At 42.6% G+C, this 27,593-nt stretch overlaps 1 protein-coding gene across 14 annotated transcripts in view; it reads left to right on the top strand.

Annotated features, from left to right (window-relative positions):
• RAD51B (RAD51 paralog B) overlaps positions 1-27,593 on the top strand; it is an 890,780-nt gene that overhangs the window by 728,635 nt on the left and 134,552 nt on the right. For 4 of the 14 annotated variants that reach the window (XM_055289049.2, XM_063644437.1, XM_063644441.1 and 1 more), the window contains one exon: positions 12,530-15,773. The exons of the other annotated variants lie outside the window; for them this stretch is intronic. In XM_055289049.2, the coding sequence (XP_055145024.1) occupies positions 12,530-12,549 (20 nt within the window). In that variant the 3' untranslated portion in view covers positions 12,550-15,773. Of the gene's footprint in view, positions 1-12,529; positions 15,774-27,593 lie in introns of those variants that run through there. 14 annotated transcript variants of the gene reach the window in all.

Genomic DNA, 27,593 nt, shown 5'->3' with positions numbered 1-27,593 from the left:
GAGAAAGAGAATATGCAGCGCAGACACACCCAGATTTGTGTTTTGCTGCTCCTTTCACTCCATGTGATTTAGACAAATTACATAACCTCTCTGCAAATAGGGAAAACTTCCTCGTGCCTGTTGGTCTTGGAAGGACTGGGACTACATAATGCACCAATAGAGTGTCTGGAGCACATCAGATGTACAATATATGAGCAGTAGCTATTTTTATTATTAAACACAACAACCACTTGGGCCAAAGGCCACCTAATTTGTAGAATCATCAAGCCAGAAAGAACTGCAACGAGTCAGCTCATAAAGTATGCATAGAAAGAAGCCTGGAAGGAAGTTTACTAAATATTAACGATGATTATTTCTGAGCAGTGGAATTGTAAGGATATTTGTGTTTTCTTCTTTATACTCTTTCGAATTTTCCAAATCTTCTTTAGTAAGTGTGTATTTTTTTTATACTGAAAAACTTTAAAACATTGTTTTTTTTTTAAAGTCTTCCATCTCAGTTTGTGGGCTCCAGTCAGATTGCACTAAGCCATCTAAAACCACAGTCGTCCAACCTGTTGCTAAAGCCATGAGAAAAGGCTGGCACCAACCAGTAACGAATTCCTTCCACTCTTCCATACCATACATCCTGAATGGAGCATAATCCCTGCATGGTTTCTAGCCCATCAAAACCTTGCTTCACTGTTTCATAGAAAAACTTCAGCCATTGAGAATGATGTCATTCATCATATTTCCTCTTTCTTTGCCTTTTGCTGCCAGGAAGCCTTAAACAAATTTAATACTCAATTACAGTAACAATTAACTCAGATTTTGGGCATAATTATTTTCCCTTCTTCCTCTATGGTTTAATTTTCCCTTTTTTATTCAGCCAACTTATTGCATATGTGACTTTCATTGTAAACTACCTCAAGTACACTTTAAAAGTTGGACATAAATCATAAAGTATAAATAAATGAAGTTTTATCTGATCTCTTGTAAAAACCCATGATCAGCCTGTTAAAATTCATATTACTAAACATCTTGACCAGTAAATGTCAGGAGGGTGGCATGAAGAGCAAGAAAGAGAAAGCTCTGAGTCAAGGTCCATATTTAGTGGGAAAAAAAATCCTGGCAAATATAGATTTGTTCAGAACTAATTATTTACCTTTTAAAATGGTTACTTAATACTTATTCTAATATGTCCTGTGAGCATCTGTTGGGTGTCAGGCACAGTTTTAAATGTTATTTCATTAATTTTGTGAGGTAGGTATTATCATTTCTAGCTGAAGAATAAGAAAACTAAGACTCAAACAAGTTAGATAACTTGCTCCCAGCCTCCCAGTTAGTAAGTGATAAGTCTGCAGAGGAAACCCTGGTCCGTCCAACTCCAAGGAATTCACAACCCTATTCTGTTTCATCAAATACAGATTTTCTTTCTCTAGGTGGGTTATGTTGGAATGGTGAACCAGGCTGAAGCCACAGGTTGGCTGAGTTCTAAATCCAGAAGCACAGCTAGAGGCTCCTATGGAGCGAAAGGGACTAAAATTGCTTCAAGTGCAGTGGATTACTGGGGTCAGGCTCACTTCTAAAAATGAAACACTGAAGTGGGGCTTTCTTTTTTTGTTTGTTTTTGAGATGGGATCTCACTCTGTCACCCAGGCTGGAGTGCAGTGGCACAATCTTGGCTCACTGCAACTTTCTTCTCCTGGGTTCAGGCAATTCTCCAACATCAGCCTCCCCAGTAGCTGGGACTACAGGCATGTGCCACCACGCCAGGCTAATTTTTGTATTTTTTGGTAGAGACAGGGTTTTGCCATCTTGGCCAGGCTGGTCTCGAACTCTTGACCTCAGGTGATCTGTAAGGTGGAGCTTACTAGGAAAGAACGTTGAAAAACAGCTGCTGATGATGTATCTGAGACTATTTCTTATAGGAAACTGTAGGTCTATGGAGGCAGGAGAAATAATCACAGGCCAGCAACCAGAAACTAGGATGCTTTGACTACTAAGGGAGAGATCACTAACACCATGGCTGGGAAAGATCTTAAATCATCACTTGATTCTGAACCAGAGACCTCTACAAAACCTCTACGATAGAAGAAAATGAGGAGAAAGAAGAAAGAAGAGCTCACTCTCAAAATTAGTATCCAAGCAAAAATATTCAACACTAAGAAAACCAGTCAACAAAATCAACATTTGTTATCTAATTTTGTCCAAAAGAAATTAAAATAACGGAACAATCTGACTAAAACTTTAAACTAAATTTGTCTAAATACTCAAAGAGAAATAACATCTACTTTAAAAAGGATATTGTGAAATAAAGCAGGCAGAAATAAGAATTGGCAAATATGAAAAAGAACGAATTAAAAAGATAAAATATACAGATAGAATAAATTCTAGACATGAAATAGATGAAGAGAAAATTAGTGAATAGGAAGATAGTATTTAAGAAGCCACCAAAACATAGCCCAAGTCAGAGTCAAGACCATGAAGATATACTGAGAAGCTCCAATTTTTATACATACATATGAGATAGTAAACTATCTACCTCAAGGATAAAAATGATAGTATTAAAAGTTGTGGCTGGGCACAGTGGCTCACACTTGTAATCTCAGCACTTTGGGAGGCAAAGGCAGGAGGATCTCTTGAGCCCAAGAATTCAAGACTAGCCTGGGCAGCATGGCGAGACCCCAACTCGACAAAAAATTTTTTTAAAAATGCCAGTCATAATGGCATGCACCTATAGTCCCAGCTTCTTCGAGGGCTGATATGGGAGGATTGTTGGAGCCCAGAAGGTCAAGGCTACAGTGAGCCATGATTGTGCCACTACACTCCAGCCTCGGCAACAGAGAAAGACCCTGTCTCAGAGAAAAAAAAGGAGATTAAAGAAAGTTACCAGGGAGAAAAGAGAGTTATTTATAAAGGAATGATAGCTGCATTGATAATAGACATCTTACTAACAACATTAGATTCCAGCAGACAGTGGAGTAGTAGCTTCAGATATCTGAAAGGGGAAAAAAATCACCTGTAAATCTAGAGCTTTATACATAGCTAAACTAGCTTTCAAGAGCCGATTTAAAAGAAAGGCAGTTTTAGGATTTTTTTTTTAAATGAAGTTTATATCAGTCTTGAGTCTTCACTAAAAGAACCATTAAAAGATGTATTATATCAAGAAAAACTCAGTTTCAAGATAGGACATAGAAATCAAGAAACTATAGTGGGCACAGAAATAAATAAATTAAAATAGACTTACTTCAACTGACTATAAAATAACTAAACCTAGAGTTTAAAATAAAAGTTAAATTAAAAAGTAATATGTTGAGATAATATGTTAGTAGAAAGAGTATTTACTGGGTAAAGTGTGCTAAGAGTCTTGCCTTGTTCAGGGAGGAGGATCAGATATTGAAAATGTTAGACTTTGAAACATATATAATTAAATGTGTATGGTAAAACTTTAAGGTAATTATGAATAGAAAAGAACGTCAATCTATAGGTTCTAAACCAACAAAGGAGAAAGCTGAATATAGAAAATCTCACCAACCTAAGAGAAGACAAGAAAGACAAAAAAAATGAAAGAAGACAGGAAAGAAGAAAAAACCTAAGAGAAGATAAGAAAGAAAGAAAATAAATAGAAAACTAAATAAAATGGAAGAAGTAAGTCAAATATGATGGTAACTACAATAAATGTAAGCTGATTAAATGTATCTATTAAAAATTGGAGAATATCAGATTAGAATTATTAAAGTATTCAGTTATAGGCTATTTTCAAAAGACCCGCTTAGGCCAAACCACACAAACAAAGAGATGACAAAAGACATACCACAAAATGCTAACCAAAAGAAAGGTGGGTGGTGTCACAGTAAGGCAAATGGAATCTAGGGAAATATATATTAATAGGGATAGAGAGCTATATAATGATATAAGAAAAGATAATACGCATGAACCTATATGCCCCTAAAAACATAACCTTGAAACTCAAAACATGTAAAGCAAAAACTAAGAAAATGTAAAAATGTAAAATTGTGGTAGACTTAAATTTATTTTTACAGAAATTTATTAAAAACATAAAAGATATAACCACAAACTGATATATCCTTTACTCAAAATCCAACAATAGGCCAGGCATCGTGGCTCACACTTATAATCCTAGCACTTTGGGAGGCCGAGGCAGGAGAATCACTTGAGTTCAGGAGTTTGAGACCAGCCTAGACAAGATAGGAAGACCCTGTCGCTACAAAAAATAATTTAGAAATTAGCCAGATGTGGTGGCTAATCTGGAGGCTGAGGAGGGAGAATTGCTTGAGCCTGGGAGGTTGAAGCTACAGTAAGACAAGGTGACATGCCACTGCCCTCCAACCCGGGTGACAGAGTGAGACCCTGTCTCAAAAACAAATAAAAACCAAAGTCCAACAATGGAGAATATATGTTCTTTTTCAAAAATATGTTGAACATTTACATAAATTGACATAACAGGCCACACAAAGGAAGGTCTCAACAAATTTATAAGGATTGATAACTTATACAGATATTTTCTGACCACAGTGGAATCTGATTTTTAAAACTCAATAAAAGATGTGTTTAAATCTAGAAGCAAGGAAAACAATATATTAAGCCTGAAAAAAGCAGAACAAAATAAAACTGTCAGAAATTAATGGAAAAGAAACAACAACAAAAGAATGAACAAATCCAGAAGTTGATTATTCAAAATTACTAGTGAAATAGATAAAACCCTAGCAGGGCTGCTCCAGAAAAAAAGAAAATGCAGTAAATAACATTAAGAATTAAAAAGAGAACATAATTTATAATGATAGATACAATTGGAATGAAAAAATCATAAAAAATAGAATGAGCAAATCTATGAACAACTTAATACTAGTAGAGGAAGTTAATGATTTTTTTAGAAAAGTAAATTTTGAAAGTTGAATCATGAATAATTAATTAGAAAATCCAAATCAACCAATAACCCATGTAGGAAATGAATTTCTACCACATGTCAGAGCCTTCTACCCAAAAGACATTGGGCCTAGGTGGATTTCTGGGATGTTTGGCCAACCTATCAAGGAACAGCTAACCCTTATGTTATACAAACTGTTTTAGAGTGTAGAAGAAAAGGGAAAGTGACTCATCTTATTAGGCACTTGATACTAAACCTAAGAATCCATTATAAACATAGATGAAGTTTTTCTAAATAAAATATTAACAGAGATGACATGTCTTAATACAGATGCAGAAAAAAATTATTTTCTAGAATTCAAAGTTCCTTTATTACATAAACTCTTAGCAAAGTAAGAATAGGCAGGAACTTCCTTAACTTGATAAAGAACATATAACCAATACCTTTATAGACAACACACTCAATGGTAAAACTTCAGAAGAAAGATGATACCTACTATCACCCTTATTATTCAATATCATTCTGGAAGTCCTACCAGTGCAATGAGAAAAGAAAGAGAAATGAGGTATGAGAATTGAAAAGAAAACAGACAAACCTATCTTTCTTTAAAGATAATATGATTATTTACACAGAAAATCCATTGAATCCATTGTATAGGAAAATTATTATAATTAATAAGAGATTTCATTGAGTTTGCTGAATACAACATCCATATACAAAAACCAACAGCATTTTGTAGGCACTAGGTAAAACTAATTGGAAGGGAGACAGAGACTGAGATTGTAGCTGGATGGGAATGTATCAAAGTAGGATTTTTAAAGATGGGAGATTCCTGAGCACTTTGTTTGCTGTTGAGAATAATCCAGTAGAGTGAAAGAAGTTGATTGTGCAGAAAATAGAGGTGGATGACTTAGGAATAAGTCCTGGAGACATCAAGAAAGGATGGGATGCAAAGCACAAGTAGAGGTGTTTGCCTTTAAGAGGAACAGAGCTACTTCTTCCATTGTAATGAGAGGGAAGACAATTCTTATGCCAGTAGTTGTACAGATGTCACAGTGGAGGGATGAGGGAGTTTCTGTCTGATTATTTCTGTTTTCTCAGTAAGACATGAATTGAGATCATCAGTTGAGAGGGGATGATCATTGGAGGTCTGAGGGGAGAAGAGATAGTGACCTCAGAAAAGTTAAAATAAACTTACTATGGAAAAAAAATGTAGCCTTTCTGAGCAATGTTGAGTACTCATTTGAGGGCTGCAGTCATAGATTTAAAGTGTAATCAGTCAACTCAATGGAATTACTTTCTCCATTAATCTTAAATTGCCTCAGGACTGTTTCAGCCTAAGCCAATAGCTGGGTTTAACCAAATTTGAAGATTTTTCTAGGAGAGTTTGGCACGAGGAGAGAGGGGCAAAGGCGTGTAAGGCAGTGTTTATGACAGCGGACCATGGAATTGATCATGGGTAAAGAGAAAACAAGGACATGCGAGGAGGTGATAAATAGAACAAAACAAAGCAAAACAAAACAAACAATAAAATCAGACAAGCAAGTGAGCTTAACTGATTGGAGGTCTTACTCAGGTCAGAAAATTATTAGAGTAGAAATACTACAGAAGGTTAGCTGGAAGGATGAAAACGGTGGTCAGCGTATAACAATTGAAATCTAGACTTGAAAGGTGGTGATGACAAGGCTAGACTATGGCCATTTTAATGTAGCTGAAGAAAGTGGAAGAATAGATCATTGGAAGTGAGAAGGTCAGGAACTCAGAGACCAAGGATGTTAAAGTCACCAAGAACGATGACAAAAATAGGGGTGAAAGGAAGGAGTTTTGTGCTCAAGTGTTTAATAAATGAATAATAGGTTATTGATGACAGCAATTCAGTGGGAGAAGGGTTATATAATATGAAGGAATGAGCATCCAAATAGCTGTGGTTTTTAAAGGATAAAGGAGGAGAAAGGGTTTGGAAGTAGCAGTGGAAAGCAAGGAAGCCCATTTCCCTATCTACAGGTTCTGGGGTATGGGACGGTGAGATAAAAAACAACCACACTTTTGGGTGCTATGGGGAAAAATCACATCCTCAGGGCCAATCAGGATTCAGTGAAGGCACGAAGATGAACAGAATGTTCAAAGAAGAAGATAAAGATTTAGAGGATTTCCAGAAAGCTGAGTGGAGTGGGTGGATATTGGGTCAGATATTAATAACAGTACCAACATACCTTATCATCTGTCCTCCCGCTCCCACCCCCACTAGATTGTAAATTCCACAAGGGTAGAGATCTTTGCCTATTTTGTTCATTGATCTGTCCCAAGGACTAAAACAGTGCCTGGAACATTGTGGATGCTCAATACATATTTGTTGATTGATCGATTAATAGTAGCTAATATTTACTGAGCACTAATGTGCCAAGGGTACTAGTAAGTGCTTTATATGTATTATTATTGTTATTATTACTCCCCCCATTTTATAGATGAGAACATTGAGGCACAGAAAGGTTAAGTAACTTGCCTAAGTTTATGGGACTAGCAAGTGTAGAGCCAAAGTTCAAACACACTCTAGCTCTGGTTTGGTTCTGGAGCCTCTGTATTCTTTAATTCCAAATTACCTCACCTTCCTGGTAAGTGGATGTACACAACAATCTCAAAGTAGAAGCCCAGGTAATGGTAAAAGACCAAGGAGGCTAGACCTCTAGTGGTGACTGAGGTTAAAAGTTAAACAATAAATATGAACACTGATTTCAAAAGTTAGTCTAAAAGCTAGCCTAGGGCATTTGCTACCTCTAATGTCCTATACTCTTGTTCATCTCTTATTGTGATTGTGATCAAGGCACCTTCTACTATCAGTTCCCAGATCTTTTTATTTCCCACCCCCACCCCTCACCCCCCACATATTGCCCTTCTTCGTTATTTTTAGTTTCTGCATATTCCCATTCCGACACCTGGCAAACCTGCCACTCTTTTCCACTGACTTCTCTTAAGGGCAGTCAGGTGCATTGGGACCTAATTTCTAAGCATGTGATAGTGACACGTCGAGCTTACAGCAGGCCTTAGGATCACCAGGCTGACTCACTGTCATACAGATTCCAACTATAAAAATCATCTGGGAGCGCCCTCCGAAGTGCTAGGATTCTGCTGGCTGTTTTATGAACAGCTCATACTATGAAGTGGAAAAGTAAAGGAACATTCCAACATTTCAGGAAAACCAAGGAGAAAAATGAATAGGTGTAACTGGATGGAGGAAGCCTGGGATAGTACCACTATTTCTGTGTGAAGCCTCTCCTATCCCTCAGTGAGATACATGCTCACTAGGGTCAGGCACACGAAAGGTCTCTAGGAGCACTTGGTGATTTGGACCAGAGATCAGGACCCACAGTGCACTGGTACTGTTGTATGTGCTAAGGTTCTTTGGGTGCATGCAACAGAAATACTTCTGGCTAACATAAGCCAGAGTTTAAAAGAAGGATATAGGGGCCCCACAGGATTCAGGGAAGGCTGAAGAACCAGTCTTAGAAATGGGTAAGAAGCAGGCAAATTCCAGAAACTAGGAAGCAGGAAACACAAGGCTCACAAGAGTCCCACAGGTCTGGTCAGGACACTCCACTTGGATGGGATGAAACTCCTGACATCTCCATTCTCTTTGTCCCTCTGTTCAAAATTCACCTTCCATTGAAGGGAGCATCTGATTGGCCCAACTTGGGTCAAAAACCTCCTGATTGCTAGCAATATCCACAGACTGTACCCTACTGGGAAAAGGTAATCCTCCAAAAGGAAATTAGATTGTTATTAGGAAAGGGAGATGAGTGCTAGGCGCCCTGGCAGCCACCATTCCCAACCTCTCCCTGGATGTTTAAGAATATATAAAACATTTCAACTTGAGAAAGCTGATTGAATTTTTTTAGAAAAGAATATATAAAACTGTATTTCTTCTCCAGCTGTACTTTCAGAGCCCTACATTGGTCTAAATGGGAGGATATCTTTCAGTACCAGCCCAGTCAAGCTTTTGCATGATTATCTCTATCAAACTCTATTTCTTTGGAAGGAACTCTTAAATTTACTGTCACATAAATGTTTCCTGGTAGCTCAAGTTATCCTTTGTAAAATTCTGTCTACCTCTACGGCTTGAAGTTAATTTTCCTTAAGTCTTTAAAAATAAGAGTTCAGTCTTGTTATTGATTTAGATCCTTGTGGAAATTTTTTAGTATTTCCTTACTCTTTTAAATAGTCTTTTTTCCCCCTTTTGCTGCTTTTCCTATTGGTTTTCTTTCATTAAAAATTGAGACCCAGCCAGTCGCAGTGGCTCATGACTGTAATCCCAGCACTTTGGGAGGCCGAGGTGGAAGGATCCCTTAAGCCCAGGAGTTTAGGACCAGCCTGGAAACAGAGATGCTGTCTCTACAAAAAAAAAACGGAAAAAATTAGTTGGGTGTGGTGGTAAGCATCTATAGTCCCTGCTACTCGGGAGGCTGAGGTGGGAGGATCACTTGAGCATGGGAGGTAGAAGCTGCAGTGAGCCATGCAGTGAGCCATGACTGCACCACTGCACTCCAGCCTGGGTGACGGAGTGAGATCCTGTCTCAAAAAAAAAAAAAAAAAAAAAAGGCACCCAAAATTTTTAGAATGACTGTCACAATAATAGCACATGTGCCTAAATAGAGATCCTACCTTAACGTTGGTTAAAGGGGGTTGCTCTTAAAAAGGAACCATGGCCAGGCGCGGTGGCTCAGGCCTATAATCCCAGCACTTTGGGAGGCCGAGGCGGGCGGGTCCCAAGGCCAGAAGATCGAGACCATCCTGGCTAACACGGGGAAACCCCGTCTGTACTAAAAATACAAAAAAATTAGCCGGGCGTGGTGGCGGGCGCCTGTAGTCCCAGCTACTCGGGAGGCTGAGGCAGGAGAATGGCGTGAACCTGGGAGGCGGAGCTTGCAGTGAGCCGAGATTGTGCCACTGCACTCCAGCCTGGGCAACACAGAGAGACTCTGTCTACAAAAAAAAAAAAAGGAGCCATGAATCACTGAAACAGGTTTTACTTTTGTTTTTGTTCTATTTACCTCAGCAATATCCTTTTAAGATCAGTGTGATAGGAGACCCATCCTAAGGGATTGTTGGAAAAGAGGAAAAACCCTTAGTGAAAAGTACTATCATTTTAGTTCTTCTAGATTTAGCCCATATCTTGAGATTAAAAAGACAATTAATGGGATATTTTGAGTGAAACCTTCACATATACGATCCCTTTGATAAAATTTGTGTCTGTGGCAGTTTTTTTTCTTAATCGGCCTTTTCATTTCTTTATTTATTAGTTTAAAATATTTTCATGTGCAATCTCATTTTAGTTTTCAAATGAATTGGTTAGAAGAGGTATTTTGTCCCCATTTTAATTATGTGGAAACTGGTTCATGAAAAGATGATGATTTACCCAAGGTCATGTAGCTATTTGGTCAAGAAACCAGGCTGAGCATCAAGATGTCTTCATTTCTGGGTGTTTATTTAAGTCAGCGATCTCAAACTAAGGCCAGTAACACGCTTAGGTCTTGCTAGGAGGGGACCCTGACTTGGACCCCATACTTCAAAGAGCCTAACTCTGGCTCTTTCGAGTCCCATGGGCCAAAGAGCCAAGACACCTCACATTCTGGGTCCCAGAGTCCTATCAGATGTCACCAAATCCATTCGAGTCTGTCCTCCTAAGGGCAGTCTGCACCTTTGATGCGAGCAACATTAAGCCAGAGGAACAGCCAAGGGGAGGCTATTTGAGGAATCGGGATAGACAGAGCTTGACTCCCACAGGTGTGCAGGCTGGAGCTGGGGTGAGAAGGGGAGGGCTGGGGGCCAGGAGCCAGCTCTTCTCTGCTGCCCCGTGTCTGTGTGCAACTCCAAGATGTCCCAGGACTCTGAATTCTCACACCTGGCTGCCAGGTCTTTAGGAAGGCATATTTTTTCACTGTAGGCAGACAATATATTTTGTTTAACAGTTAGTGAGCTTGATTTATACTTTTAAATATTTAGACGTATGATATGGGGGCCTCCATTTGTACTCTTGCTCCAGGCCCCGCAAATGTTAGGGGTGGGCTCGCAGAATGCCAACATTGTTTGGCTAGCACACCACTTTTTTTTTTTTTTCTTTTTTAACATCTTGAATTCGTTTCTAACATTAACAGTTGGGAGATTTTGTATAAGAATAGAGATTTCTGATTTCTCTTTTTTAAAATTACAGAAAATCATGGGCCTGCCTACTTGTATGGCAAAAAAAGAGCTGGGGCTGAGGAGGATCAGCCTGCCCTGGGTAGGGCTGGGCCAGTGTTTTCTAATTGGCCACAGTTCCCACCTGTTTCCCTTCTCTCATTTCGGTGACCTCTGATCTCTCTGGCCCCTGATGGCATTTGAGTTTGTCACCCTTGATTTACATCCTTCTTTAGATATGTCCTTTCTATATAAAGCCACCATGCCATCACATTTAACACATTGTTTTTGCCTCTTTTCTACAACTTCCCTCAAAGAAAGTTTTCTTCCCCATTAGCTAAGTGTAAATCCCTACATTTTAGTATGGATAAATGCCTATAATTTTGCCATCTTATTCCCTAACTTCTGAATCTTGGGAAATCATTAAAACAACAGCTAGGAACTTCAAGAGAGCAGTCTGTCTCCACAGGGGTCCCCCCTTTCTCCATGCCATGCGAACTGGAAACCCAGTGCAATGGATTTTCTCACTTTGACCCCAGTGAGGGAGGGAGATTTTTGATAACTGACAAAGAGCTTTTGTTCAGGTTTGCGACAGGATAGATCAGTCAGCCCCACCTCATGGCCCCATGCTTCTTCCAGGTTCATCTTCCCCTTCTGCCCCAGAAAAGCCCCCAGCCAGAGCCTCCTTGCCTCCAAGTCGCCAGCACTCCACCCCCTCCTCCGCCCGCCTCTCAGTCTGGAAAACAGCTTTGCACGTTAACCTCCAGGGGCATTCGCTGGGTTTCCAGAGGGGTCCCCAGCCCCACAGGCTGCCAAAATAGGCTCTTTACACTCCATAGATGGGAGAGAAAAATCTGCTTGTTCGGTTGCAACTGTCAAGCAAAGGACGTGCTGAGCTCAGATAGAAATAGCAGCAGGGTCAGGGCAGGGCAAGGCCCCAGCATTTCATTAGCTCGGCCCAACTAAGGGTGATTGAATGCACACAGTGGCCCATGAATGGGGCCATGGAGGGCAGCCACACAGTGCAGCACAGAAAAATCATTCTTTGGCCGCTGTCAGCTGGCTGAATGGGACTTAATTATCGGGATAATGAGAACTGATTTTCATTGTTTTAATTTTGGGGAAGGGGTGAGAAAGGAGGGACTTTTCTTCCTCATCTGGGTGAAAGAATGCTAAACTGTGGCCTCTAACAGGCCCGTATCCTCCAGGCTGCTGTTGGCTCCTGTGTTTGCTGTTCTTTATCAGTGCTGTAAGAGAGTGTTAGGATGGTCATCTGTGTCAGTGTCTCCTTCAGGGCCTATAAACCTGGCAGGATGTGTCCTCAGAAGAGCATTTCTGTGCTGGCATCCACTGTGAGCAGCTGTACCAAAGCAATAGAGGGACAGAGAGAAGCCACTGGACAGAGCTGCCCATGCTCAGCCTCTTCCAAATGCCTCCAGGACATGAGGGAATCCTACCCTGCTCCTTTTTTTTTTTTTTTTCTAAATACAGGATCTAGAGAATTCAAATGATCTGCTCGAGGCAAACATAGGATCGTCTGAGTTCCTTGCATCCTGTTCAAGGTTCAAGAGCCTAGGACTCTACTGCAGACCACACCACAACACTGTTGGATCATCAGACCTCTTCTAGAAATCCTTGACAATTGAGATAAACTCCACTTACATGAACCCTGAAAGTCATTACATATGACTTATTCAGCCCTCCCTTATTCAATTTGATTCACTTGCCACCTTCCCAAGATCTTACTCTTCATGTGAAAATGAGAGACTCATTTATTGCTCAGCTTGTTCCCTCATTTCTCTATGTAACATGTACTACTAGTGGGATCATCAAACAGTAAGTATTCGCAAAACTGGGCTTAGCGTAGTTCTAGGTGCTATGTAGATATATAATGACACCCCCCAACCCAAAGAAAGTCAGCTGGGGAGACCTGAAACAATTAGAGAAATACACGAGGGGACCCTAATTGAATGTGAATCTCTCTAGCCAACCAGAAGAAAGAGAGGGTGGGTTTAGGGGTAGTGAGGGACACTTTGTGAAGAAATGATAGCTTGTGAGGACTCCAAGGTTGAGTAGAATTTCAACAAAGAGCAAAGAATGGAATTGGATGGTGTGTTCGAGAGAAGAAAACAGACTTTATTGGAATAAAGATTCCATGTAGGGAAGAAGGTTGAGTTAAGAGTAGGGCTAGAAGATGCGAAGTTTGAAAAGACAGGCAGGGCATGCTTTCTTCACCCACAACTATAATACATCTTTGACCATAAAAAGTGGTTGTTATTGCTATCATTTGTTTTTATTTTCACTTTGCCCCTTCAAGTTCTTGAAAAAGATAGGCAGAATAGAAGAGGGTATGCCCTCATTCATGGAGCACAGAGAAGGAAGCCCTCTGTGATGTTTCCAGATGTGTAGGTTCAGGCTCTAGACCAGTGCTGGTGCCTTCCTGGGGCTGCCCAAGCCAATCCCCAGGGAGAGGCTGCAGATCCTTTCTCTGCTCAGCTCCGTTCAGGCTCCTCTTTTCTTGAAGATTTGACAGATACTGGTTAAGTTCTTCAAATCTGACAACTGAGTTCTTTGTGGCAAAGAATAGGTGGCTAAGGAGAACTGGCTCTAACAGGCTAATGGCCTACCTGGCCCCTTTCCAGCAGGAGAAATGCCGTAGTCCTTCCCAGAAGCCACATCTTATATGCACAGTCCTCACAGAGTGTGTCTGTGCGTCAGAATCAATTAATCATGCCTGTCAGGAGGGGGAATGGCCTATCTGGCTGAAACAGTGGAAGGAGCCCTCGTGATTGAAGACCCCTTTGCCTTGGAAACTCGTGCAGGTCAGAGGGGAAAGTTGAGTCTAGATGGCATGCGGTATTCCTTGAGTATGTTTTGTCATCCCTGAAATTTGCCCATGTCAGCCAACTAACTGCTTGTAGCAAAGCTGTATTGTCAGTGCAATCCTTTGGGGCCTTGTTTGGGCCTGAAGGAGTCATTCATTTCTTAAAGAAGAAAGAGATGGCAAAGTGGAATTTGTAATAACAGCTGTTAGTATTTACAACTTTTGTTTCAAGATCTTCAGGCACTTAAAAATGGCTTTAAGTGGCCACTCTGCAAGAGTCTATCTTTTACATGGCAGCCTGTGAGATCTTTCTCAAAACAAGCCTCATCTCATCTCCTCTTTTATTGAGATCCCCATTGGTCCTCTATTTTGTATAGAAGTGGTTCCCAAACTTTTTTGATTTAACACCCTATCAGTAAACAATTTTGAATAGGTACTCCCAATATACATATATTTCTTTTCATATTATACACATGTATTACTTTCCTATTATGTACATTATAAAACATACACAAAATTAACTTTTTTAAAGGCTGAGATAAAGATGAAGTAAGCAATAGCTTAAAATGTCTTGTCAATTATGATGGCTTCATACTGTCATTAGCTAATATCTCAAAGCACAATAAATATGTCAGGGGAGTTCCATCACAAATGATAGTTCATTTATATCATTTGAATGATATAAAGCCTTATATCTAATAGTTTTCATGGAAATTTCTAATTGTTTTGACTTGACTTCTTGTTACATGCAAATATTTGGTCATTGTCTTCACTTTGTAATACGGCTGAAGAAAACTTGTTCTAAGGGCAGTGTCAATGCTATTATTCTTATTATTTGCTTGTGCTTATACTACTAATATTATCTTTGATCCATTGTTTCCATGTGGGAATATTTTAATCTACTTGTCCATTTTGTGTGTGTTAGGTTAAATTTGATAATATCCATAATCCAATGAGTCAGGAATGTGCAAGCTGTAGTGATTCATATGTCATTGAAAGCCCCAGGGGAGTGAGGACTGAGGACACCATTTGCCCCCTCTGCAATGTGCAGGTCCTAATCTTGCCACAGGATATCTCATGAACAATTCATGACACATAACAATGGATGTGAGGAGCCCACTGTCAATATTTATATCAAATGTTATAAGGCCATGTTTTTTATTTCCTAGAAAAAAATAAGTTCAAATTCTAGTACTTTCTGACTACTAAATTCTAATGGATCATCTTGTGTATCTCTGGGGCATGCATCCTATTTGGAGACCAAAGGTCTACAGGATGGATTTCAAACCCATTAGCCTTGACTTACAGGGTCCTTCTCTGTCCAAACTCAGCCCATCTTTCCAACCTCATCTCCCGTTGTTCCCTGTCTTATACCAAGAAGACATCCCATTGCTTTTTAAACATGAAATATTCTTTAATAACTCCATTTTGTGCTTACTCTTCCAGCCAACTGGAATGCCTTTCTCCCATTCTCTAACCCAAGTTAAATCTTTGTAAGATTTCTGATTCCCTTGGAGCAGAGGTCAGCAACCTTTCTGTAAAAGGCCAGTGGTAAATATTTGAAGCTTTGCAAGCCATATTATCTCTGCCAACTACTCAATTTTATCATTGTAGTGCAAAAACAGCCATAGGCAATATGTAAACAAATAAGCATGGTTGTGTTCTAAAAAAATTTCTTTACAAAAATAGGCAGTGGGCTGGATTTGGCCCTTGGGCTGTAGTTTGCCAACCCCTGCCTTAGAGAAACTGTCACTCTTCTACTACTGCCATCCTAGCTTTTTCTCCATGATTATGTTTCCAGGCACATTTTGCCAAAATACTAAATTCTTTGAAGTCAAACACTTTTATTCCTATTCCCTAAAAGCTAGAAATCTGGGACTAGAAATGATTCAATAAAGACATATTATTGAATATCAAGAATTATCATTGTGTTCCTGGTGGAAAAAAATGGAGAAAAATTCTTCGGTTAGGTACAAGATTGAATGGCTTACTTCTAAGATTTATCTAAAATAAAAGATTATATAAAGATACAAGTTAATGAGATGGAAGGATTTGTCTTGAGTTGGAACTAGGTCTTCTAAAAGGGCAGTTAGTGTCCTGCTCATCTGATCACCCATGTTCATATTCCTGCCACGTTGTTTTGGCCCACAGCTTCTATGAGACCTAGAGAATCACTTCCTTTTCAACCACACAGCCACCGCTGGGGCCAACCGCTCCCTACGTTTATATAATGCTGTATGGTTTTCAAAGCAAGTAGCACAATTCCTATTTTGTAGATAAGGCAATTGAGGCATATTAAATGACTTGCCCTGTGAATGATATAACTGGGACTTCTGATTCCTAATCTAGGACTCTTTTTGTTACACCAGACAGCCTCTCAGGTAATTAGAACAAAAAAATGACATATTGCAAAATTAAGTCAAAGAATAAATTAACCCCATTTGAAAGTCCAAGGAGACCCTCAGACAAATGTGTATCAGAATTTCAATGGTATTTGGTGGAATTGGCCTAATGGAAGTGTGGACACCCTGCCAACTTTGCATAAGGTACATAAATCTCAAAATCAATTTAACTAACTTTCATTTATCTTGGAAACACAAAAATTTAGACTAGAACTTGGCAGGAATAAAGAGATTTACACCAAGCCTGCATCCCCACTACTCTTGCAAACTGTTTCACGAACCCCAGTGTTGAAGACCTCACTGTTTTGTTTGACTGTGAAGGCCGCCTACGCATACTTGCTGCTGGAGGAAGGTTAATACTGACTCAGAAGCAAGAGGACCACTGACTGAATCACCACCACTTGCTACAGTCCTCTGCTGTGTATTCCTTGGAAATCTCTTGCCTCAGCTTGGGCTTAACCAAACCCACTTAGAAGGAGAGAACAATTTTACAGCCCCGCATGGAGTGACTCCAAGCCAATTGTGTCTGTTTCCAAGTGATCTGACGCAGCAAGCAGATTGTATTTCCTTTGGAGGCTTGGCTGAGAATTGTTGGGTTGGCGACACTGAACCAGAGTAAATAAAATAAGACTGTCAAGAAAAATCTGAAATGGCCCCTAAAGAGATAGGACTAATGAAATGCTCAGGTCAGGGGTGGGGTGCTTTCTGGGCAGACTGAAAAAAGAAAGGAGGACTAGGTGACCATGTGTGAAATTCAAGAGTCAACAATGATCTAGGTAAGCCAGGCAGATTGACACATGCCCAGTACTTTTCTGAGAGCAGGCATCAAGCCTAAAAAAATGCACAAAATCCACCTCTTATTTTTATTCTTACCTTTAATCAGATTTTTTATTGAAGTTTTTTCATGATTGGTTACCTATCCACCTTCCCCTCATCCTGCCAAAGAAGGCAGGGACTCCGAATGCATTTGCCAAAAACCAACAGACCCCTGTGTGCAATTATTGTGGGCTTAGGGAATAGTGATTAAGAAGTTCCAGGGACGGGATGTGGGAGCAGCAAAGGAGTTAGGTTTCACTTAAGGTCCTTGTGAATAAATAAATATTCTGTCACTAGGATGAATGGGGCTGGTTCTTCACAGATCACGTAAAGGGACAAGCTTAGCCCTAGAACCAACTCATGATCCAGATGAGTTTCTGTTCAGATGGATAACGGCATATCTTTGAGCACCAGATTCCATGGGCACATATCTGGTTCATTATTCTTTGCTTTGCTTGTGCAAAATTATTTTCAAAGGCAACGACACAGGGACAAATTTGGGCTCTTTGAGGCTGTTCCTTGAGCAAAGAGGTGTATGCCTCTGGCTGCCCACTTGGCAGTGGTTATCTTCATGCTTCTTTTTTCCACCCAAATATTATGGCCACTGGAGTATTTGTAGGAAACAGTCTAAAAAAAGACAACACTCACTTCCCCTTGCTTCAGGCTCTTCACAGTCAACTCCACTGGCATGTTTCAGGCACCTGCTGTGTGCCAGGCATTTTTTTTCAGAATGGAACAATATTGCCCTTGTCCTTAATGCCTTAACTGTCTAGCAGGAAAGACATTATTATGAGTACCTGGGGCAGAAACAGTGTGAGAAACATTTTGGAGACCCAAAGGAACGGGCCATTGTAAAGAAGTTTCACCAGAGTAGAGGTAAGAAAGGGGAGAGGGCAGGCCTATAGACACATATCCATCATTCTCTTGTCCACACATTGATTTCCCTAAATATTCATTATCTGCTTGTTATTTGCCAAGAGTGAAGGGCTTGGGATTCACAGATGAATAGGGCATGGAACACAGAGTAGGGGGTTGGGCAGAAGAAGGTAGTGGTGGGAGAGGGAGTTGAAAAATAGATTGGGCCGCATTAGTAAGACTTTTGCTTGCCAAGTTGAGTCTGAACTTTGTTCTGTAGGTAATGAGGAGCCTCTGAAGGCCTTTCTACAAGGGGTGGCACAGATACCCGCCCCACCCCATTATTTCCTACCCTGCAACTTAGAAGTATTTTATTAATGTATCTGTTTTTTAGCTTGTTTCCTGTTTGATTCCCTAACTGGGATGTGAGTTCCACGAGGACAGGGACCCTACTGTATCCACCACTGTATTCCCAGTTCTGGGCACAAAGTCTGGCACACAGTGGGTCACCAGCAAATATTTTGCTTACTTAGTAATCAGATCTGTGTTTAGACAGTTGTCTCCAGTTGATACCGTGGAGGGAGATCCAAGGTTGGGAGGTCCTGGAGGAAGGACTGGTAGCAGCAGAGAGGTGCTGAGAGCCTAATCCGGGGCTATGATGGCATAGACGGGAAGGGGAGAGATTTAGAGGACTCATCAGAGTTAACATTGTCAGGCCTTGGTGAGAGAGAGGGAGGGTCCAGAGGTTTCCACGTGGATGTCTGAGTAGCTGGTGATATCGTTGACTGAGAGAGAGGAGACAGAGTAGGAACCTTCAGGTAAAGAGGGGCTTGTCATGGGAAGCGAGGGAGCATAGATAGTGAGATCAGTCTTGGACATGTGTGATTTGAGACAACCATAGAATGTTCAACTAGAGATGTCCAGTAGACAGTTGGAAATATATGTGGGCAATTCTGGAAGATGGCTGAGCTGAGGTCACAGGCTTTTGGTGATAAACGAAGCCAACGAAGAGTAAAGTCACTCAAGGAGAGCAGACAGAGTTGGAAGAAAAAATAGAAGCCCCCAAACTGGAGGAATACCACTGGAGGGTGGGAAAGGGGAGCCGGGGGGAGGAGACAGAGGTGTGCTCTGAGAGGTGAGAGGACAAGAGAAGAGGACTTCTGGCTACTATAGGATAGCATGGGCCCTACCTAGGACAGGGCAGAGGTCAGTGGGAATGGGAGCTGTTATCTCGGGCGACCAGCTCCACTCAGTTCTTACCATGTTAATGTTAATGGCAAACTCTTGGCAATTCTGGGCAAGTGAGAAGAGCAGAAACACCTCTGTGCAGTTTATCAGGACTTTCTCCTTCTAGCACACCCTGAGGGTGAGGCCAGAATTAGTCATGTGCTGAATGGTCTGCCTATTTCATGATGTCCTCAGCTTGGAAACATTTTTTTTGTGCAACTCCAACTCAAGCACCAGCAAATCCAGCCTCTCCTCACCTCCTATTACAAATGGCTGACGTGGACTAGATCGGTGCCTAACAAACAGCCCACATTTTGGGATCTGGGTTCAGGTTCCGGCAGGATTAGTGCAGGTGGCTTCTGGCTCTAAATCTCTCAGAGGAGACGTCTTCTTCTGGGGGCTGGTTCACACATGAGTGCTGATCATGACCTTGTGTTGGGATTAACCTCCTTTCTCAGCATCTCCTGCTACATTCCATCTGTTTCTAAAGACACCTCATTCTGCCTTCCTTCCGGCCACCCACTGTTACCTTTCACTTCCTGTCGGCTCGTACAGGCCAGTGACTTGACTCAAGTCACTGAACATTTTGGGGAAATGAAATGAAAACATAAAGAGAAGCCCAGTCCACAAAACTCCAGAGCTCAAAATGGAGATGCTCTGGCTGAAGGAAGGAGTGTTGGGGTCCAGGAGCCCCGCTCACTCCTCAGCACCCGGGAGCATCACGGAATCTATGGTGAACCTCCGGGGCAGGAGACACAGCACTGGCCTTAGAGTCCACAAGCCCGTGTTCCTTGGCCCTGTCTCTTTCCCTCTCTCTGTTGTCTATAGCTCCCTCCTGGCTCTGAAACTCTGAGTACAAGTGAGCAGGTCGTGAGTCACCAAGCCTCTTTTCCTGGGCGTTTTTCCTTCTGGGGAGAGAACAGCCAGGCTTGGACAAAAAGTGTTGGGACACCCTGAAGCAGAACACACTCCCTGTCATTCCTGGCCTCAGTCTCCTCCAGAACGAAAGCACCCAGACCTGCAGGCCTTTTTTAGGAATGAAGTCACTGGTCTGTGTAGGTTGACAGAGCGTCCTTGGAAAAGGCTGCTTGGGAAGGAAACTCACAAGGCATGGGTGTCCCCACTGGAAGAATCCAGAGCAAAACCCTGCCGGAAATCCCCCACCCCACATACACACAAGGAAACTCCATGGAAGGCATCCTGTCTTGGAGGCCTCAGTGGGTTCCTCCTGGAGAGTTTAAGGGGAGGGAGGCAGAGGAGGAAGGAGAGAAACCTAAAGTCAGCAGCATATTCTCATGTTCTCTCTCTGTTGCCTCCTCTCTCTCTTTTTCTAAGAAGGCTGAGATACCAAGGCTTCCTCACTCACCACCCCTTCCTCTACTTCCCCTTAGTGCTGGGTGAGTTCATCCATCAGGACCCCTGCCTGGGACTGTCCTCACTCTCCCGCTGTGGCTCACTCGCCCCCAGGGCCCATCCCAGCCCAGCCCAGCCCAGCCCTGCCCAGCCCAGCCGGCTGCATGCTTCTACCCAGGCTCCTACTCAGGCTCGTGCGTCACCGCTATTCATCTTGTTTAGTGCTTGGCTTGGCTGCAGATGTTGTAAATATGGTAATTTTAGACTCCCTGATTGGAAAGGATTGCAGAGCGGGTTGTGGGGGAGGAGGGCAGTTTGATTTACTCTGCAGGAGCTGGTTCCGAGATGGCTCTCCGCCCTCTGTGCACGCCTCTTCTCCAAGCTGTGCCCCATCGGGCCCCACTGTTAGTGTTGAGTCCTGACTTCTTCGGGTCTTGGGAGAAATGAGAGGGACAGAGTGGATGTCTCTGGGTTCTGGGCCTGAAGAATTGCTGGTTAGCACAGAGCAGCACATGCAAGGAGGCCGGAAGTGTAGTCAGTGATGTGCAGGGTGGGGGTCCTGACACTGCTAAGACAATGCCCAAGGCTGATGACCCAGGATTATCCCCCCACCCAGGGCACACTGGGGATGAAGCGGGGGCTGCCTGAGGCCTCTGACCCCTTCTGAGCTCTCTCCCTTTTCTGTTCTCCTTTCTTTCCTGACCTCCCTCCATGGGGGGCCAGCAGTCCCCAGGGCCTTCTGCCAGGCACTCACAGGGTTGTCAGCAAATCCCTCCTCCCACCCCTTTGTTGCATAAAGACCTAATTTGCATTTGATTACAGGACCCCTGAGTGGGTAGGGGTGTATTCAGATCCCCAGGGAGTGACTGTGAGGCTGGCATTTCAGGCCCTGGGAGTCAGAGTGGGAGCTGAGGGTTTTGAGCCCCAGGAGTAGGTCAGGTTCTTCAAAAGCCACCAGATAGTCTCCCAGCTGTCTGTCTTATCTCTTCAGGGCAACCCTAACTCCAAGGCTGGTGACTGAGTCAGACTTGGAACATCCCCATTTTTGAGCCACAGTGTAGTCACAGAATGTTCCAGGGGGAGGGATGGGGGGAGAAAAGAAGGGCACAACTCACATTTCTTTGAGCCCCAAACTTCATTTGACCAATGAGGATGGCTTGCACCAAATCATCGGTGCACCTCACCACAAGAGTGTTAGCTCTTATCTGGTGCTTCATCCATGCCCTGGACACATTTTTATAGAAAGATCCAGACGAAGGGAAAAAGAAGTCTGATAGGTATTTCTTTCTAAGTCCTGCGGAAAGCTACAGCGGAATCCTGCCACTCTCTCTGCTGACTGATGGTGAGCTTATGTTTGGTGACAGGAAACTTGCCATCTACAAGGCAGCCTCTTAAAACTTCGGTCAGCGCTGACCGTTGTCTAATAATTCTTCATTGCTGCAAGTTTTCCAGCTGTTCCCCCACATCTGTTTTAGTGGTGGTGGAGGATTGGGGGACTCAGAAGGAGGGCGTAGATTGTCCTGCTACAGAAAAAGAACTAGCAGGACTCCTCTAAGGGAGCAACATGGAGACACTTTCTCACCCCTCTGCAGGCAGGCTCTGCCCCCTTTCACTCACTGGAGTGCTCACTTCCTGTGCACACGCTGCGCCGTGCTCCCTCCTGGTCCATGAGGTGCCAGTCACCACACACTTGGATTTGTTTACTTTTCCTCCTGGAAATGTGGACATGAGGGCATTATACTCACTTTTCAAAGCAAAGGATTCTTTCCTGGAGGAGTTAATAGTCCTTAGGTGTAAGTACGCCTCCAGTGGTTGTATAGCAGTTGTCTGTTGGGGGACCTTAAGTGATTATTCATGGAATCTTTCATGCTAAAGATGCATTGCAGCGAAACGTCATTGGTTTGGACCAAATCCGGTTATGGTCTGAAGAACCTCAGGTATGGGACATCCCCAGCAAAGCAGTCTTATTACTCTTTATCCTGCAGAGTCACAGCTTACAGAATCTTCCCTAGGAGAGGTGTGCCTGGTGTACTTTTAAAAATAGATGCTCCTCTAGTGTAAACAGCATTTTGCCTGTTGGAATGTAAATGAATGTTGTTGGAGTGCTCGGAGACAGTTTGTTCTTTTAGTGGATTAGCAATTTCCCCTGCAAATGTTGTTTCATGGTATTTGCTAAGCACATCCTTCCTTCATATGCAATATGGAATTCCATATCAGCCAGCCTAGATGGGAGAAAACTCTGGAAGTTCTGCTGTACCCAGTCCATCAATAACCCTAGCAGTGATCTGTGTTCTAGAAAGGCAGGGGTAGGGGATGAGTCCAGGTTTTCTAAAGACATTGGGAAATAACAGCAAATTTGCCAGAGAAGGAGTTGCTTCCAAAAATTTAAAAAATAGTTAAAGAGAGTCATTTATAACTATGAGGAGTAATCGACAGAGAAAACAAACATGCCAGTGAATGAACATCCTAGCAGAGGGTGGAGAAAGCAAGCCAGAATAGTGTGGAGGGGGTACAAAAGTTTCAAATTATCTTCCTATATAAAATTCCCATGATCCCCCAGGCAGTCAGTTTTAACTGCATACCCCAGCACTCCCAAATTCCATTCTTCCGGAGACCTGGCAAAGCACCTCCTCAGCACTCCCTACCCAGTCCCAGGCCTCAGGCATGCTCTCCCCACAGGGCTACTGTCCCCATCTCCACTTCCACATCATCCTTGGATCCTAGATCACTGTCCCTACAGCTCACTTCCTTGTTTCCACTCCCTGTCCACACATTCAATATCCATGCTCTGGCCTGGCAGTCAGCAGCCCCATGACCTGGCTCCAGGACCCCTTCAGCCCCAAGTCGTGTCCCTCGCAGGTTTGATGCCCAAGCAGCAGATTTCTTCCCGACAGAGGCCTCAGAGAGTGCCTGGCTGTGATAAGCACGTGTTACTGTGATTTTGTCATCTGTCTCCTTGCTTTTGCTTAGGCTGTTCCCCTGCCCTCCTCTCTGCCTGGCAGGATTCCCCCCTTCCCAAGAAGTGCCTGCCTCTGGTCTCCAGTAAGTGTCTGATGTCAGTCATATTCTTAAATCTGACCAGCTCACAGTATTTACATCCAGGATTTCTCTCTTTCTAGAATGAAAACACCTCCAGGTCAAGGGCTTTCTCTCACACTTATTTACAACACCTCAGCACCTAGCACAGAGTGCTGTACACAGTAGATGCTTATTTTAGACTGTGATATCCTTAATAATAATAATAGCTCTGCTTTATTAATCATTTTCCATGTGCAGGCACTGGGGGTCTCTCCCCAGATGCATCTTCAGCACAAACCAAAGAGTGTTACCCTCAGTTCCATTTTATGGAACTTGCCAAGAGCGTAGGTAATAAATGACAGAGCTGCGATTTGAACCCTTATTTGTCCCCTCTAGGACTTGCATTTGAACTCATAAGGGTGCTGTTCTATTACTCTCATGAAGACAGGGACCATGTCTTTACCTAAGGCAGGGTTGCAAGTGGAGACTGAAGGCCAAATCTGGCCCATAGATATGTTTTGTTTGGCCCATTTTGTGTGTGTGTGTTTGTTTCTTTAATCAGGAAATTTTACATCCACATCTAGATTTCTGGCTTTGCTGGAAAGCCCAGGAGATACAGTAACCCTGGATTTAAGCGTAGTGATGCTGTCCAGTGGTCGAAACAGCTGTCCCGGCTTCACCACAGCCTCTGCTTGCCTGGCCTGGGTGTAGGGGAGCATTAGAGTTTGCATCTTCCGCACTGTACCATCTGGTTCCGTGTTTCACCTCCCAGGCATTGGGATTGGGGTAGGTCCATTCTTGGTTATATAGTACTGCCCCATATATTGCAGGGTGTGTAGCAACCCTGGCCCTCACCCGCTAAATCAACAGCACCTTTCCTTCAGTCATGTTGACAATCAAAAACTCCCCCAAACATTTGTAAAGCCCCTAGTGAGGGATGCTGCCCTATTCCCTTTTGAGACACAATGGCACATAACCCCTTGTCTCACCAGTGCTGGCACACAGTAGGGCCTCCATTAAATAGATTTAAAAGACCTAAAATGCAACATCCATTACCAAATAGTTCCCATGTTAAAAGTTCCCATGAAAGGAGAAGCAGAAAAATGCAATAATCATAGTATTTTTTAAAAAGTAAATTATCTGGAGCAAATTTAGTGCATTCCCTTAAACACCTGTCCCATGATGGAAAAAAAAAAGTTAGTAATAACACGTTTCTATGGAGGCATTTCCATTCTCCACGCCCCAGTTCCCACTGTAATGTTAATTGGTTATGGTTTTCTTTGCTTCTAGTCCTTACATGTGCAGCTGTCAACCAGGCACCACCCCAGGAAACGCTGCATTTAAAGGGATAAGTAAGAGGAACTGAATCACATGCAGCTTTTCTAAGGAGAAATGGTATTGTTAATATTTTTGCTTGTTGTTCTAATTATAAAAATACTATGTGCTTATAGTAGAAATTTCAGAGTAAAGTACTAAGTAAAAATCCCTTATACTCTCATCATCAGAAGATAATCACTGTTTCTATTTTTGTATATTTCCTTCCAGCCTTTTTTCCCCTATCGCACATATTTGTGTTTGTCGTCACTTATTTCATTTTGCTTCTAAGAAAATTGGGATTATACTATTGATAAAGCCCTCCTTGCCACTGCATGCCTATACCATGATCAGTTTAGCCAGTCCCCTTTCATTGAACATATGGTAGCTTCCCAGTTTATGCTGTAATCAACAGGACAGCAATCACCTTCTTTATTCATAAATCTTTTGAGATCACTTGGACTATTTCTATAGAAAGAGTAACATGGTAAGCAGTGTAAAAAGAAACCATCCTCTCCACAAGAGAGATGTTATTGGCTCTGGCCCTAGAAGAAATGGGCAGAGCCAAGGGTAGACTGAGGTCTGGTTAAGGAATTTCCAGGCAGGAAGAAGTTCATGTTGTTGAGCTGGCTCCTCTAGTGCAGCTGAAGACAAGCCATCTGCTGTGAGCAAAGGGAGGCGAGGCAGGGCTGGGGACTTGGGGAGGGTGGAGTCGGTTTGGAGCTCCCAGCGCAGGAAGCAAACAAGGGCTTAACCAAAGGATGAAAATTGTTTGGCAGCATTGAGCGCCTAGGTCACACTGTATGATTTAGGAATAGAGGCCATTAGCACAGACATGCAGCTCTCTCCAGTGAGGCAGAGAGACAGAAGCAGAGGTGGGGTGGGCGGGGAGCTGGGGGGAGGGTGAGGATAGTAGGATCATCTCAGGTTTGGGAAATGGCCTGACAGATCCAGCCGAAGGTCAGAAGGGCTGGTGAGAGCCTCATGAAATCTTTTCCCACCCAAAATAATAAGATTACTGTAACACATAGGTAAAAATCGTCTCTGCAACCTAGCAAACAGAGCTAAGAAATGAGCTTTGTCTACTAAAATGGCTTTACAGACCCAACATGAGTTGGACATAGACCCTGAGTTACTTTTATGGTATGATAATAATAACAATGAACACTTTCTACAGCAGATCACAGTTACAGAGTGCTTTATACAATACATGAGTCCAATCTCATAGGGTATTACTAAGTGGGTCCCCCATTTTCAAAGGAGAAAACTGAGGCTTAGAAAGGGTGATGATATGTGTAAGTGCAAATAGGTAGTTGACTGTAGAGTCAGGCTTCAGACCAGCTCCAAGGACAGATTTGTGATAATCTATTAATGTGACCATCTCTTCTGTCCTTGCAAGATGACTTGTTAGAAAACAAAAGTCTCAAAACAAAAGTCACACCTATGACCTTGACCTCCTAATCAAGACAATTAACCAAGCAAGCTAACAGGAAAAGCCAGTTCTTCCTAAGTGTAAAGAGTGGTGTCAGTGTCCTACCTACCAGGCTGGTCTCCTTGCTGTTCTCTGAACAGACCTCACACAGTCCTCCTGCCAGAGGTTTCCCTTGGTGAGTGGTTTCTACACCTGGACTCCTCTCCCCCATGTGCCGACACAGCTGATTCTCTAACCTCTTCAAGTCTTTGCTTCAATGTCACCTTCCCAGTGGTGCCTTCCCTGGCTCCTCTACCTTAATGGCACCCCCCGCCCCACTGCCAACTCCCTGCACCAGCACTTCTTGTCTTCCTTTCCTGCTCTTTATTTTCTTCCATAGCATTTATCACCTTCTAATATACTAGTATTTCATTCATTTTCTTGTTTCTTTTTGTTTTCTCCACCATAATGTCGGTGTGATAGTGCAGAATTTTTGTCTGTTTTGTTCCCTACTGTTTCCCCATGCCTAGAAGATGTCCAGAATATAGTAGGTACTTAAAAAGTAATTGTTGAATGAACAGCAGCCGAGGTATTAGGAAAAATTATAAAGTATTTTTTTTTTTTTTTTGAGACTGAGTCTCACTCTGTTGCCCAGGCTGGAATGCAGTGGCATAATCTCGGCTCACTGCAACCTCTACCTCCAGGGTTCAAGTGAGTCTCCTGTCTCAGCTCCCTGAGTAGCTAGAACTATAGGCACCTGCCACCACACCCAACTATTTTTATATTTTTAGTAGAGACAAAGTTTCACTATGTTAGCCAGGCTAATCTCCAACTCCTGACCTCGTGATCCGCCCGCCTCAGCCTCCCGAAGTGCTGGGATTACAGGCATGAGCTATCGTGCCCGGCCAAAAAGTATTCTTAAGAAGAACACTAGCACAGTGACTCACTCATAATAGGACATCCGTATGTGCTGGTTCCTTCTCTCTTACCCCTTGTTCTGTGTTAAATGTTATGTGCTCAGCACATCCTTCTTTGGAATTAAAGTATTTCTGGGAAAGATAACACATTAAGCCTTAACATCCAGTCCATGAAGCTGATATCACAGGGGAAAAAAACCCACACTGGCTCTTAAGGAAGTGGGTGAGTTGTACATGAAACGAGCCAGGGTGTCCCTGTCTGTCTAATGGGGTGGGATCTTGGGGGGTATTTCTAGTGCTGTCTATGATTCCACCCAGCTGTGAATCAGGGTGGGCAGAAACTGGAAACAGGCATGACGGACCCAGGTGGATCACAGTCTCCCCTCTCCCACCTGCTGGCGTTCCTGCCTTTGGGGAC

This window comes from Symphalangus syndactylus, chromosome 8 (assembly GCF_028878055.3).
Source record: "Symphalangus syndactylus isolate Jambi chromosome 8, NHGRI_mSymSyn1-v2.1_pri, whole genome shotgun sequence".
NCBI lineage: Eukaryota > Metazoa > Chordata > Mammalia > Primates > Hylobatidae > Symphalangus > Symphalangus syndactylus.
This window is presented reverse-complemented; position numbering and strand designations above follow the sequence as displayed.